At 25.8% G+C, this 15,860-nt stretch overlaps 1 protein-coding gene and 1 long non-coding RNA gene across 5 annotated transcripts; one reads left to right on the top strand and one right to left on the bottom strand.

Annotated features, from left to right (window-relative positions):
* Window positions 1–3,093: 3,093 nt before the first annotated feature.
* Window positions 3,094–5,737, bottom strand: LOC126900316 (uncharacterized). Of its 3 annotated transcripts, none has more exons than XR_007702832.1 (4): window positions 4,530–4,715; window positions 4,277–4,434; window positions 4,001–4,128; window positions 3,094–3,338 (listed from the first exon to the last, which is right to left on the bottom strand). It is a non-coding gene; the product is annotated as an uncharacterized LOC126900316 (long non-coding RNA). The 3 variants fall into 3 exon arrangements; XR_007702831.1 differs by lacking the exons at window positions 3,094–3,338; window positions 4,530–4,715 and adding exons at window positions 5,305–5,405; window positions 5,520–5,737 and having other exon boundaries at window positions 3,729–4,128; XR_007702830.1 differs by lacking the exon at window positions 3,094–3,338 and having other exon boundaries at window positions 3,729–4,128.
* Window positions 5,738–10,443: 4,706 nt separating this feature from the next.
* Window positions 10,444–15,513, top strand: LOC126900313 (RNA polymerase I-specific transcription initiation factor RRN3-like). Of its 2 annotated transcripts, none has more exons than XM_050675940.1 (11): window positions 10,444–10,687; window positions 11,057–11,308; window positions 12,484–12,573; window positions 13,066–13,195; window positions 13,256–13,364; window positions 13,436–13,588; window positions 13,664–13,894; window positions 13,968–14,219; window positions 14,289–14,473; window positions 14,606–14,834; window positions 15,264–15,513. In XM_050675940.1, the coding sequence occupies exons 2-11, from the start codon at window positions 11,063–11,065 to the stop codon at window positions 15,466–15,468; spliced, it is 1,830 nt and encodes a 609-aa protein (XP_050531897.1). In that variant the 5' UTR covers window positions 10,444–10,687; window positions 11,057–11,062; the 3' UTR covers window positions 15,469–15,513. The 2 variants fall into 2 exon arrangements, with proteins under 2 accessions (XP_050531897.1, XP_050531898.1); XM_050675941.1 differs by lacking the exon at window positions 10,444–10,687 and adding an exon at window positions 12,064–12,204 and having other exon boundaries at window positions 11,170–11,308.
* The last annotated feature ends 347 nt before the right edge of the window (window positions 15,514–15,860 follow it).

Below are 15,860 nucleotides of genomic sequence, written 5' to 3'. Positions count from 1 at the left end.
GTAACAGTCATTAAGTTAACAGATTGAAATTTTTAATGAATTAAGCCTCTAGTTTTTATGGAGATTAATTTTTTAGAGTAGAAATATGTAATATAATAAGTTTACTATATTTTCAAATTGTATTATGGCATGAAAAAAATACTCTGTGGATAACTAGCAAAAGAAATGTAAGATTTTTCTGAGAAAGAGGTCAAGTTCATTTTACGTTATTTATTATTTTTTTAGAAAATTTTAACTACATTCAGTAGTATCAAAGTGGTTTTTATAGGTAATATAACTATTTTTTGTGTGGATTATAAAATACCTATTTACCAACACGTAGGAAAAATTAGTTGGTCTCTAGAAAAGTTATCATTTTGATTTAAACCTCTTTTCAAAAAAACTGTTCAAATACATGTCTATACACACAAGAAGGAAGTAACAAAAAAGACTCTAACGTACTACAGCATAGAATGTACTAAATCAAAGCACCGGAATTTAACTAAAGATATAAAGTGAACATCTTAAAATGTACGACTTATGAATTTTCTACATTATATATTATCCAGTTCGAAATAAATAATTTTGTTTTTTTTTTATGTTTAACAAAAACGCAAGAACATTACTACGAAATAATTTATATATTATATATTTAAATTTATATATTTTATAATATAAAATATATATATTTACTGGACAATAAACCAGATTTATACCAAGAAATAACCTTGCTCTATTTTATAAACTTTTTTCATGTATCACGATGCAAATAAATAACAAAACTATCACGTAAGTTATTACAATAAAAATTTTATGACGTTTTGAACATTTTCAACAAATGTATTACAAAGATACTCATTTAATGTTTTAAATGTATCTAATTTTTATTTTGATGTGTAAAACAAATAAAAAGCTGTAGACTTAAAAAATAAAACAGCACAGTGGGGACATAGTTGGAACAAGCATAGATTATATCTGACAGTGTAACAACCATTATCATTAAAAACGCTTCAATGCAAATCTGTAGATAGTGTTTAATTTTTACAAGGAATTGTACGTTTTGTATTATAGTTATTAGTACTGTATTTTGCTCTATTGGGCGTTTATCTTTAATAAATAAATTATTCTAAAAGCAATATCAAATCGTATTTCCTTATTTACATCCTAATTACAAGTTTATGATGTTTTCCTCGGCCGCACATCTCGTTATCATACTATATGAAAGTGTATTGAATCTGAATCAAAAGTGCACCATGGATAAGTAGTAAGGTTTGTCTCACAATGGGATGCGGGTTCTTATTCCATATCGTGCTTATAGTTTCATGCCTAAATTTAATCAGATTTCATTTCAACTGATTAACAACATTTGTATTAGACCGGTACCGGCTAAATATTTTGAAGCTGTGTTTTATTTTTGTGGACTACTGACATCAAAAGTTGCAATCGCACACGCTGCCATTCCCCCAATGACACTATTGTATAGGACTCGGGTAATCTTGTCCATTCTGCATTCCTCCAAAGTAAATTTTTGTATGTGTATTATAATGATTAAATCACTTTTTATCAAACTCAACTCAAAATTTTTCATTTTTATTATACAGAAAACAAATACATATTTTTCTTAGACTTGAAAAGGTGTGTATTTTGAAAAAAAAAATATGATTTCAGTTAATCTTTGCGATTCAAAAAGTATCAAAAAATAATTTAAGTTTGTAAAAGTATACGATGTCTATTTTTTTATACACAAAAGTTGTACATGGTACAATTATAACAGTATTGTAATACATGCAATATAGTAATATATTATTATTATTATGATCCTACATTACTACGTAATTATAGCAATATAAGATTACTTTCTTTTAAACAAACAAATAATAACTAAAATTAGTCATTTCTTTTCAGAACCATATTCCAGTAAACTATTTAATAGTTTAAAGTAAATTAAATTATAGATTATCAGATTGAAATTTAGCTATCGGTGCCAATTACATTCTAAGATTTTGTTTTGAATAATCGCGTTTAAACGTAATAACGTAATTAGGATTTTATTTCAATCAGAGTAATTTGATTTGTGAAGGCTGGGAAACCCTTGGACTTATTTTTACTTATACATAGTAACTATTTCAAAATTCTAATCCTAACTACATTACTGAATATTTTTTTTTATTAGTTATAAGAAAATGTATAAATCTGTTGTACAATAAACAATTATTAAAACAAATTTTAATACAATGACATGAATGACATTATTAAGGAAAAACAACCAATGGTGCCCCCTGACAAATTATTTTATTAGATTATTATTATTATTTTTTTTTACTTATTATTAATTTTTCAAAATATCTATTAGCCAGCTAGCTCTAATCTTCTATGTCGATGGTCAGGGAAGGTTAGCGAGAATAGCTGCTTTACAGGTTGGTTGACGTGACATTTTACTTTAGAGTGGAAAGAAAAGTAATGGGATTTAGCTAATTGGTTGACGGTTGAAGTTCTTAGGTCTTTGTGAATGTTGTTGTTCGTGATACACCATGGAATAAAAGTTATTTGGCGTAGACATATGGGCTGAATAGTTCTTAGATTAGAGGGCCTTGCCGATTACAGATTGTATACCATAAGACCACGCTGGTCTTATTATAGCTTTGAAAAGAGTTAGCTTATTATTTAAGGACATTTTGAATCTTAGGAGGATATGATGAAGATGAAGTCGAGAGTTAACAGCTTTACGTTTGGATTTTAAAATGTGATGACCAGGTTTAATCGCTTGTCTAGTACTAGCCCAAGGTATTTGATTTCATTAGCATTAATAATTATTTTATTTTTGAAAGAAATAGAAGGTCAATCACCTTATTTTAGGGCGAAGATAATAAAATAGGACTTTATTTCACTTATATTTACTTTCTATCGAGTGGACCCCCAATGGATCATATCAAGACGATTTTGGAGACGTGTAAATACCATTATTGGATCTATATTTTTATTTTCTATTAATAATCTAACACGAACCCATGAAGTGCAATTCACGAAAATAATTGTTATAACAAAAACATCTACAAATAAAACATGAAAATATTATTTCTTATATTTCTTTAGGTTTTTTTGTGAAATAATTACATTAATATAAATTTTATTAATTGTAAATTCGAAGCACAATTCAATAGTGAAATATTTCCGAATCTTTCGTTTTAATGATGTTTTTGTGACAAATTTTTTTTCCTTAATAAAAGTATTTCCATTTCCGACCATTCGACTTATCGAAGTGACAAAAAATACTATTACAAAAAGGAACCTCTGATCCTTCTTTATTATTAGACTTACAGTGGATACTACTTAAAATTGTATTCTTTGAAGATCAATAGCTGTAATGAAAATAAAAAATAATAATAGTTGTGGTTTTTCCATTAAGTAAAACTTGATTTTTTAAGTTAACATTTATAACTTCAATTTTTTGTGAGTTAGTGTTACGCCGAAATATGCAAGAAAAATCATTTATGAGATATTTGAAAAAATTGGTTTGCATAAATAAGTACAACGAATTAAGAGTAAAATGATATGTTGAACTATTTCATTATACACCTGTACGTGTGAAGGTCCAGTTTCATACAGATAATTAAATGTTTTAAAGTTATTTAGTACTGAATAATTGAAATTAAATATGTTTGTACTCAAATAAATAATAACAAATCATTTTTTTCTGGTGAAAATGAAAATAATTAAGTTAAAATAAAACATTACCACATAAATTTACAAGTAATATCTCGTAAAATAACAAGGGTTATACATTTTGTCCACTAGAACAAAAAATATAATTGATGTTTTTTTTTGTTTATTATTGATAAAAATAAGAGTCATTAATATCAAGAATGAGGTAAAGAATGAAAAAGTACATTTTTAAAGCTTCTCTTATATAACTAGAGTACGGATCCAGAGTTGCGCATTTCTAACTCCGGTCCTGATTTTAAATGGTTAGTATAATTAAAATTTACATAAAACTTGATTTTTTCTAAAACTACAAACGAACTTTTGGTCACTTTTAAAATGAAGGCAACAATACAATTGTGTTTTCTTAAATTAAACTGATAAAAATGCATTGCAAACATTATCTTAATCATTATCCTTTCTTCTCTTAAAATTGGAATTTTACTTATTCTAAAACAATATGTATTATATTACTTATTCTAAGAATCAAAATGTTACAAAAACTTTTCAGAAATAATAATACAGAACAAAACATTAATTTAATATATTCTAACTTAAACATAAAGTTTTAACTGTATTTACCCAAACAATCACATACTTTGTTAAAAACAGTCTAAGACTTCATTCGTGTGCATGTTATATAATTTACAATTATTATTACACTGACAGTTTGGAAACTATTCAAAATAAATTAAGTTATCAGAATATCACTTCGGTTCTTTGTTCGAGATAAGAAGTTTTACTTTCGAAATAAACCTAAAAACATAAACACAATCAAACATACAATATAAGGCATATTCAACTTGATGCAATACGTATTTCACTAAGATTTATTCATTAAATAGACCTACAAACATTGGGATAAAATGTTGACTTAATTTGCGTTGTAAACACATCACTCTTTCCTCTAACACGGTGCTATTGAAATAACTATTGAGATTTTATAAATGTACATAGTTTTTAATTAAAATAAATAGTAAAATTCTGATCAACTTAAGATATTTCTTGCATTTGTACGACTATAATTGAAAATCCTATATACGTCTGCGCTTACAAACCATTAAAAAAAAAATGAAGTAACCTACAAAATAGTTCTAATAACAAATAAATTATATTTAATTTAACTTTTATTTATTTTTTTTTTTTGTTGCTAATAAAAAAATAATAAAATGAATACAGAAAATCATAATACATTTTTTTCACAAATGATATACCCATCAATATTTACAAACCATAAATTTTATAATTTTATAAATATTTTATAAGTATCCAACAATCAAATATAAATATGAACATTTACTAAAAGATTTTTTTCTTGTGTTTACTGTATTCTAATAATATAAGATTTTGGTTTGCTATACACCTAATAAAGCTCAAAATATAATTAAACAAAATATTTTGTAAAGTATGACTACATATTCTATTATACAATACCAAGTTTGAATAAATTTGTGATTCTATTGTAATATATAAACTAACAGGATTCTACCTATTGAATATTATACTTATTATGAAACTTTGAATATATTGAAGATGATTTTCTTTATTTTTCACTTACATATAAATAACATACATACAAAAATATTCAAGTTTAATTCAAAGAAATTTTAAAACAATAGTATGTACATTTACTTATCTGTGAAACACTTGTGTGTAATCATATATACAGTGCCTACATCAAAGGACCGATTGTCGAATCGTAACTGCTTTGTATTGTCATAAGCACACTACATATAAAATGTATAAAACAGTTGAACAGAAATTTAATAAACTTCAAAAAATTAAAAAAGGACCCGATTTACAAAAATTTAATCACAATACATTTGTTACAAACTACATACACAAGCTGATTGAAGTAAATTCAACTTTCTTACACAGATACTTGACTACATAACTAAAAAATGTTAGCTGTAATACTTGACGTGTAATGTTCGGCTACCAGAATATTTTCAACTATCGGTATTCTAAGTAATTTCAAGTAGAATCCCATCAAATTTATGCATATAAAGTACCACGTGTTTTCTAATTCTCTTGTAACATTCGACTAATTTTTATAATGTTCTCTAATATATACTCTAATAAAAGTAAAACTATTAGTTTTTATTAGACAACAAACATTATCTACATGTGTTTAGAATGAGTAATTTTAATAATTCTTAAAAATTGAAATTTATATAGATATTCTATATAAACGTTTAAAAATTTGATTATAAAGAGAATAGCAAAATTATTTTCTAAAAGGCGACATTGGATCCTTTCACATTCCTAGTATGAGTACATTTTAAGGAGAGAATTTCTTTGCTTCACATTTTATTCTTCGAATTTTAATAAATAAAATTAATGTTACAATGGAACAAGTATCTTGTTTCATTATACACATTTTACACATGTATAACACATTTTCAAAGAGCATTTTTAAACTTCATAAAAATCGCTCAAATAATAACAAGTACTCATCGAGTTGCAAGCATTTTAATATACAGAGTGATCGGTTTATCAAAAACCACTCAATTACTTGCAGAACAAATACAATATTGTAAAAAATTGTTGATTTCTTTTAGTTACTTATATTTTTTTTATTTATTAACTAATAATGACTTTTTAGAATCATCCCGTATAACCTAAAAGGACGTCAACTTTATATTTTTAAATGGTAACATACATATTTAACTACTTATATAATAGAAAATAATCTAATTAAGAAAATGACCGGAACGAAGAGTACGCCCGAGAAATAACTAGTGACAAAAATAGTTGCACCCACTCCTCACCTCCAGTCAATACTTTAGATTATTTATAACTTCTTAAATACTGGTCCAAAAGTTGCTATCGACCAATCATTTTCTTAATTAAATAATTTTCAATTTTCTAAACTTATTAATTATGTATCGATTCATTTTAAAAAATTGAGTTGACACTCCTATAAGACATAAGGGATGACCCTAAAAAGTAATTAATAGCTAATAAATCAAGAAATACAAGTAAATAAAAGAAATTGAACTTTTTTTTTCAATATAATATTTATTTTGCGAGTATTATGATGAACCGTTCACTGTGTACAGAGTAATATGTATCGCAACTGGATAGATATACTTATACTCCACCGGCGCCCCACGCCTACTTTATGCGTTTTAATGTTTGTAACTTGATCAAAATGTTAAAAAAAAAATGATTCAAGAGTTGTCTAAGAAAGCAGAAATAATTTTTTTTTAATATTTCAACTGAATTAATAGTTACAAAGCTGAGATAATCTATATATTAAGGCCTACTTATGCTACGAAAAATAACTTCACTTTGAACTCCAAATCCTCATGGTTTTAAAATCCTCATAAATTCGTTTAAACAAACCAAGACAATATAAAATTCTGAAAAGAAAAATACAGTCTAAACAAAATTTGCACTACGTTATGCCTCGTTTACTCGATGCGTTATACTTTTCATTAGTACTCATCACTCTTACAAGTAGTTTTCACTCAATCACATCGCGTTCGCACGTACAACAAATTAAAAAATAACAGTATTAGTAAATGAGAGTGAATCGTTATTAAATTATTTCTTCTACAAGCACTAATACTATTATCTCGTGGCTACACTTTGCGGCGTGGGCGTTTGTAGGGTAAAAACTTGTAAAGGATAGCTACTAATCGCAAGTAAATAGAAATATATTATTATCACTTCCGATTTTACTAGTCACTAATAATATTTGTTATCTTTTTACATAGACGGTGTCATTGAGAGTGTAAATAATAATGACAAGTACAACGCATAGTGTAAACCGGACATAATGTATACAGATGTTTCTAAAAGATATTCACCAAATTTAATATTCAACTACACTAAAACAAACGCACTTTTAAAATACAATTTGGATGGGGTTATAAAAATTTTTCTTGTATATTTTATTTATATAATAAAATGTTTCGACATAATATATGTTTTTACAAGTTTTTGATCATAATATTATATCGCGTAGTGTTTTATTGTAAGATATTAACATTAAAAATAGTGATTTTGTTTTACATTTTTAGTACATATTTACATTTTTTATTCGTTTTCTTAGCTTGAGGATGAATTGTCTATAAGGAAGATATTTTGAGGGAGGCGGTGATTTCTTATACATAAATGCCACATGAAAAAATCTTGAGTACACCACTGGTGTTTCCTCTACACCAGTATGATAATTAATTGTATGCAAGTTTTGAAAACTTCTGACATGCAGAAAAATAATTTAGTTGTATGAATTTGAAATATCAAAGCGTCAAGATTTTGCGATAATGATTTTCAGATGGAAATTAAAATTCTAATACCAGGAGCTCATGATAATCGTCGAAAGGTAACATGATTGATTCAAACATCTTATTGAATAATGTTGGTGTCCGCTTAATAATCACTAATGAGACGTTGGTCACTTAGGTGTCTCAAAAAGGTTATATAATCGCAAACAATAGTCCTTATAAATTCCTTGTATTGTATTTTACTAATTGTTACTGAATACCGGTATTATACTATTAGGTATTTTGTATCTAATATCGATACCGGTTTGAAGAGTTTATTATGAACATTTGTTCCTAGTACAAAATTGAAACCTTGCGAATTTTATGTCTGTATGTATTGTTCACTAGAACTATTATAGTTCCGGTAATGGTGTCATCTATAAAATATGTCATCATTATATCAGTTGCAGATATCATGATGCGTTGTTATCGAAGTGGTGTAATCGCACGTCATGGCAGTTCGTTTAAAGTGCCCGTGCTGAAATTGTAATCAACACTTATTTTGCGTGTAAGTATATTCGGCCCTGTTAAAGTAAACACCCAAATATTCTCAAAACAAAAAAAATAAACCAGAAAAATAATTTACTATATTTTTTATATATAAAAAAGATATTATTTCAAATATTTTGTACGCATTATATCAATTATATATTTTGTTAATTCTTTGTTTCATTTAACGTAACATAACTTAATCGTACACACAATAACATGTCTCTGACTATTGTAGTTTTTAATCGAAACTACATTACTCATTCTCCAGTTAAATAAGGTATGAATAATAATGAATGAGACATCTGAAAATAATGACACAGGTATTTTGTTCACACCTTTATGGTTTTAGTATTTTAGCTGGAATTTTGAATTATAATTAAAATTCTTACAACAGGTAAATTACTATATCGTAGTGGTATTAATAAACCTTTTTACGTACAAAATTAACATTTACATACACTTAAAAAGCTATAAATATATTATTCTATTACTAAAACTTTAAAGTTTTACTAATGTATGGCTACGACATAAAAAAAACCCAGCACAGTGGGGTAGCGGCATAGTGGGGACGTTGCATAGTTAGGTCCAGTATAGATTTATTCTGACAGAGATTAAAATCACTATCATTAGAAACGCTTCGATGCAAATCTGTAGATAGTGTTTAAAAAATTCTAAAAAATTTATGGACAAAAACAACATCAACTTCTATTTCCTTAATTATACCCAATAAGTAGATTAAGTATTAGATTTTCAAAAAAATGATATCAAATGAAAGGGAAGTATCTAAGGTTTTAGTATAAAAAAACATATGTTGATTTTTGAAAAAGTTATGGAAGTTTTAAGAAAAAAAAAGTGAAAAAAATGACAAAATTTACCGATTTTTAAATTTGTAATTTTTTTGGATATTTCCCCCGTTTGCGGGGAACGAGGGAAAATTTTTCAATTTTAATGTGTTCAACTAGATACGATTTGTGATCTTTTGACGTATTGTTGAAAGAAATCGGTCCAGTGAGAGCTGAGAAAAAGTAGTGACAGACACAAAAAAAAAAAATAATAAAAATAAAAAATAAATAAACACATCATGGTAAAATTAATACCTTCTCAGCTTCGCATCGAAGCTAAAAGGTAGGTGAAGTCGTATAGACATATGTACCACTTTATAAAATAATTTTAATTATTTTTTTTATGTCCCTTTTTTTGTTATTTACACTGAAAAGTACTAAAATTTGTTAATTGCCATTCATTAAAGAGGGGCGAAATAAGAAAACTTTTACTACCCTTAAATTATTTTTCTTTTAAAGAACCCCTAATATGCCACAAAAAAAATTTTTGAATGGTACTGTTTTGCTACTAAAAAATTTATTGACATTAGTGTAATCCGTATGCATATGGTCCCAACATTGCCCAAATAAGACTTAATCTTAATCGATATACTTACAACATTATATTTACCTAATCAGTGTTTTAGCAAGTTTATAATTTTCAAGAAATAATTTAAATTTTCATTTATTGTTAGTAATAATAAACTTGGTAATATTATAATTAGGGAAACATTTTCACAAAGAATTAAACATCCACTAAGGTATGTATAAAATGACTAAGATTGTGACATGAAGAATCTTAGGGGATGTAATTACATTCCTGGTAACCCCTTCGGACATCTAAATTTATTAAAGATTCCTCAACTATTTAATTTCAAAAACCTGAGTAAAAGGTACCTCGTATAGTTCTCTATAAACAATTTTCTATACATCTGAAAAAATTAAAAAATATTATATTAAATAGTTCTTAGCTTCTATACGCTATCTCGTGGTGTATATAATAACTAATAGTACAACTTTTTATTTACGTCAATAGATGTATCCGTGTTTTATGGTTCCGACTGGGCATTTTGAAATCATCATACTATACAATACATAGTACTTATTACCTACACTATCTATCTTGTTTATCGTTAAAAACAAACAGCTGTTTCAAAAAAATTGTGATAAATTTTGATAAAAAAATTTTGTGGTTATGCTAGTTAACTTGCGGCTGTGACGTTGTACACATTTGTATTTGTGTTGAACGATTAATTTACGACGTGATTCCAAATTTTGTTGCACGTTGCATGTTTTTAATTGTTATAAGCTTCATTGATTATTCTTCACAGAATATTAAGTCAACCATCTTATTGAAAGTGCTCTTGTTGATAAAACACGTGGATATCTGAGCTACAGCTCAGTTTTACGTCGAATGTTGAGGTACGCAAATTATAATAAAATACTGTATTGAATAATAGTACTACTTCTATTTTATACTTAGATAAGATAAATTTTATTTTATAACAATATCGATTATGTGGCATTCATTGTTCCAATATTAGGACATTTCATAAAATAGTCCTTAAAATATTTTGTACATCATAGATGATTTATTTTAATTTGAAATCTATGTTTGCTAATAGCTTGAATTGTTATTAGTTAAAAAGTTAATCATTAAAATATTTTTGATTAAGTAAAGAAAGTTTCAAGGTCAAAAATTAGGAACTTATAGTTAATGTATTTCTTATGTAATTTAGTACGTTCACTTTTAGTATATTCATTTAAAAAAATTAATGAAATCATTTACAGATTCAAATGTCATCGTATCGCACTCCTAAGAGTGGTTCACACCACTTAAGACCACCAAGTACTAGTGTACCCTCTATTTTAAGGAAAAAAAACGTTTCCACTTTAAATAATATTCCAAAACCAAAAGTCCACTTTAACCTTGTTGATAATTTGAAGTCATTGCTGATTAATTTCAATCAAAATAATGATAAAGAAAAATTACATTATAACAATCTAATATGTGACATTAGAGATGCTGCAGCAGAAATTAAGGTAAGATAAGTTCTTTTATGTTTTTAATACTTACTTAATATATACTTAATTAGTAAAAATATATTTATCAAATTGTATATATGTTCAAACATGGTTATTTTTAAAACAATTTTATGTTAAAATTAATTTTTTCAGCTATAGCAAAAAAAATGTTATCATTTGAATTAAAAAGTTGATAATTATTCCACAAAACACTATTTCAATCAAGTTTTACCGATTTCTTTAAAAATCAAACCAACAAATCAAATTAAAATTTATTAAGGTTTTAGAAATAAAGCAAATCAGTCTTTGACTAATTTATTGTGAAGGATAGCATAAAACTTTTCAACTTATGTGTATTGGCAGAATTTTTTATGATATTAACTGAAAGTTTTGAATAATAAAAATAATTATTCAAAATATATATGTACATCACTTGACTCTGTGTATTACTGTGTACCATATTCTTGTTAATGACTTTTTATCAAAGCATGATGTTAAAACTTAAGTCATGTCCTAATTAAATTAATCTAATGAAATAAAATAAATAAAAATAATTCTTATTATTAACATTGTAATTTGTATAAAAAAATTATTAGGGAAAAACATATTTTTAGAAAATTTTATTAGATTATCTTTATAAAATTAACAAAAACCCTTTAAATCCTATAAGCTAGAGACTCAATTTAATAAATGTATACCAAGTTAATTTGAACTGATTTTATACTTAAATTATTACACTTTTATTCGATTCAGTCACAGTAAATCTATTGCAGATTGTACCCATGCCCAAGAAATTTCCCAAACATTTGTAGTGAATGATGTCCTTGAAATAAGACTGTTAATATGGGGGCTTAATGAAGAGTTCTGTGAAAGAATTTATTGCCATGCAAAAATGGCTTGTTGTAGCAATACAGGTGAGAGTTTTATGGTAAAAATTGTTATAAAACAACAAAACAATTTAATAAATACTTAAAAATATTTATTTATGGGTATTCAATAAGTATTATATTAGTTCCTAAATTTCTTATTGACTTTATTAGAGAACCATTATAGTGATCCATGGTCATTTAGTAAAATAATTTTCACTCACTGGATAGAAGGTTCACATTGAGAAAAAAAAGGTTTACTTAAATGCTATGTGCTAGTTTATATTTTAATATCAATGTTAAATTAGTTTATTAATTTATTTTTAGGATGCTGAGCTAGTGAAACTATTAAAAGATGCTAGAAATTGTGTGAATATATTAAATGAAAATCTTACACTTTTTGTTAAAGTAATACTGGTAAGATACAATACTACAAATGAAATATAAATATAATAACATATATATATATGTTATTGCTATCACTATTGTGTAATAAAACACCAACTGTAATATGAAAATTGTAACTTTTACTTATTTCAAATAAAATTATATAATTTATAATTTCAAATATTTATATGTGTGACATAAGTTTATCGTAAAAAAACAGATATTTATTTTTAGTTATCTTAAAAATTAATTCTAAAAACTGTAATTAAAACTATTTATGTAAAAGTTTCTTAAGTAGTAAGAAATTTATTACTTCTAAGTAAAATTAAATTATGTCACAAAAATATTAAATTAATATTATAGAAGATACTAAAATAATAGAGCAAGAATATTGAATATTTGAGATGCTCTAATAGATACACAGTATACAAGTTAAAATGAATTAAAATTAATTTATCTCATCAACTTTACCTTGATATTTTAAAACTAACATAATTTATTATTTTATATTATCTTAATTAGATATTAAAATGGAAGGATAGAAGTGAAGAAGTTGTAAATGAATATCGAGCGTTTTTGTTAGATGTATGTTCTGCTTACAACTACCATACAAAGTTTGCCATAGAACAGCTAGTGTCTTGTTTTTCTCAAGGTAAGTAAATATTTAAAAGGTAGAAAAATAAGGTTTAACCCTAAACACATTTTTTTTTAGTTGATAATTCTATAATTGATAGAATATATGGTATGCCAAATGAAAGTGAAGAAAAAGGATATCAAAATGTGCATGAAACACTGAAGGCTTTACTAAATACTATACCTCTGTGAGATTTTTGATTGAGTACTTGAACTAGGTCAACTAATAACTATTTTGTGTTGATTTTATAATTTTTAGATCAAAAGACATATTGATGACAACTTTACAAAAGAAGTTTCCATATAAAAAAAGCAGTCCTGAAGTACATTTACATTATGTGCACAACTTGTTGTTAATTACTCAGTATGAACCTTCTTTAAGAAGAAATATATTGAATTTAATGATTAATAAGTAAGTAAATAGATATAATGTGGTAGAGTAATTATATGAGTAAAATAAAATTTTATTTTGGTTTCAATCTTGTAGATTAGTTGAAATTGATGTACATATTCCAAAAGAAGAATTAGAAAGATTGGGGTCCTGTTCAAGTAATGAAATAGAAGAAAATATTTTTGCTATGGATGTTGATGGAGATTGTATATCAGCAAGTCCTGAAATACAAGAATCAGAATCTTTTGTGTGTACATTAGATATGTGTTTAAAGAGAATATTTGATTACATTAAAACATTTTGTTATGACAAAGAAGGAGTATTATTGTAAGTTATGATACAATTATGTAAAATTACTTCATGAATTCATGTTGATATTTAAGTTGACTTCATTGTTCAGGTGGGATAACACTAAGCTGTTGTATCAAGATCTTTTATCAGTATTTGAAAGTGAAATTTTACCCACTTATGCTAGTAGTCATGTACAATATATTATTTATTACTTTTTGAGTTTTAAATTTATATTAGCTGAAAAATTTAGTTGTTGGTTATGGAAAAAGTGCTGTGATGTGTCTGCCCCATCGACTATTCGTCAAGCTGCTGCTGGATATTTGGCTAGCTTCATGAGTAGAGCACCTTTTATTTCTATTAAGTAAGTATTTTATGATATTCTTATTTATATCGGACACTTTTTAAATGGATTATTTTCTTTATCCAATAGCGTATTGAAAAATACTGTTGGTGATATGTCTGTTTGGTGTAATAATTACATAAACAGAGTTGATAAATCAGTAAAAGTTGTTAATGAAGAACTTTTAAGATGGCACGCTGTGTTCTATTCTTTGTGTCAATCATTATTTTATATAATTTCATTTCGACATGAAGATTTAATGGATAGTAAAAGAAGTATGTATTGTTAATTGTAAAAATCTTTTAAATGCTAGTTGTATACAAAATTTATTTGTGTATTTTTTACTCGATTATTTCACTCTTTTTATTTTTTCATTATTCATAATTATTTATTTTTTTTTACTATAGATTTAAAGTTTATGGAAAATTTAAATCTATCAAAAATAGTGACTTCTCGTTTAAGCCCTTTACGACTGTGCTGTGCAAGAGTTTCAAGTCAATTTGCTTTAGTTACAAAAAATTATCAACTAACATATTGCTATACTGTTATGGATGGGCATATTAGAATCACAGAGCAATCTATTAAAGATGAATGGCTTTATGCATTTTTTCCTTTTGAACCTTATGTTTTACCAAGGTGAGTGTGTTTATTATAATTTGTTAAATTTTATTTTATTTCTTTTTGCTAAGTTAATCAATATTAAATATAAATTAAATATGTACTTTTTCTTTGAAAATTGTATACATACGTGGTTTTTTATCTTTTAAACCAAAATTATGATATTAAGGCATAATAATATTGTATATATTAAGACTAGGTGAAATGATAATAACTAAAATGTATACATAATAAAATATAAATGTATTAAATTTGTCTGGGTTATTGTTTAGATTATTATTGTTTTAAAATTTTTGTTGGTACATATAACAAATTTGAGATGTCATTAATCTCACCGAAAGATGATATATAAAAAAATTTTATTACTTGATTAAATATAATTATATATACATGTATAAATGTACTTTTTCTATAGTTAATTTTAAAACCATATTCATTATTTTCTAGATCAAAGAGTGTAATAATGTCCAATCTCTTTAGAAACTTTGATGATAGCTTAAGCCGTAGTCTGACTACAGAAGAAGACGAAGAGAAAGACTCATCCCTAATTGAAAATATGGATATAAGTCCAAGTTTACTATCTTCAAGCTCTCCTGCAAAAACTGATTGGTTAGGTCATTTAATTATTCATCAGAATCCTCCCATATTATAAATTGGTTATAATTTTATGTTAATAAAATTAATTTAAAACTATAAATATTTTGTTTTTATTTATTTTTTTGAACATTTACCAGTTAAACCAGTACTTTTCAACATACATTCATTGAAAAATCTAATCAGGTTATAACAATGACTCTGTATTAGCAAATAAAAATTTTAAATCTTTATAATTAAATTCCAAAGACAACGGAAAAAAATAAAAAGTAAAGGCGGGTTGTGTTTAGGTTCATTTTTTACCTACACTATGATTTTCAATGCACAAACCGAATTAATGAAATGACTTTGGCTTGCTATTTTTTACTTTGCACAATTTATATCAAAAGTGTGTGTACCAGTAAATCTCTTCTTCTTTCTCGCCTTAATCCCAATTACTTTGGGTCGGCC

This window comes from Daktulosphaira vitifoliae, unplaced genomic scaffold (genome assembly GCF_025091365.1).
Source record: "Daktulosphaira vitifoliae isolate Bord-2020 unplaced genomic scaffold, ASM2509136v1 Scaffold_3, whole genome shotgun sequence".
NCBI classification, from domain to species: domain Eukaryota; kingdom Metazoa; phylum Arthropoda; class Insecta; order Hemiptera; family Phylloxeridae; genus Daktulosphaira; species Daktulosphaira vitifoliae.
This window is presented reverse-complemented; position numbering and strand designations above follow the sequence as displayed.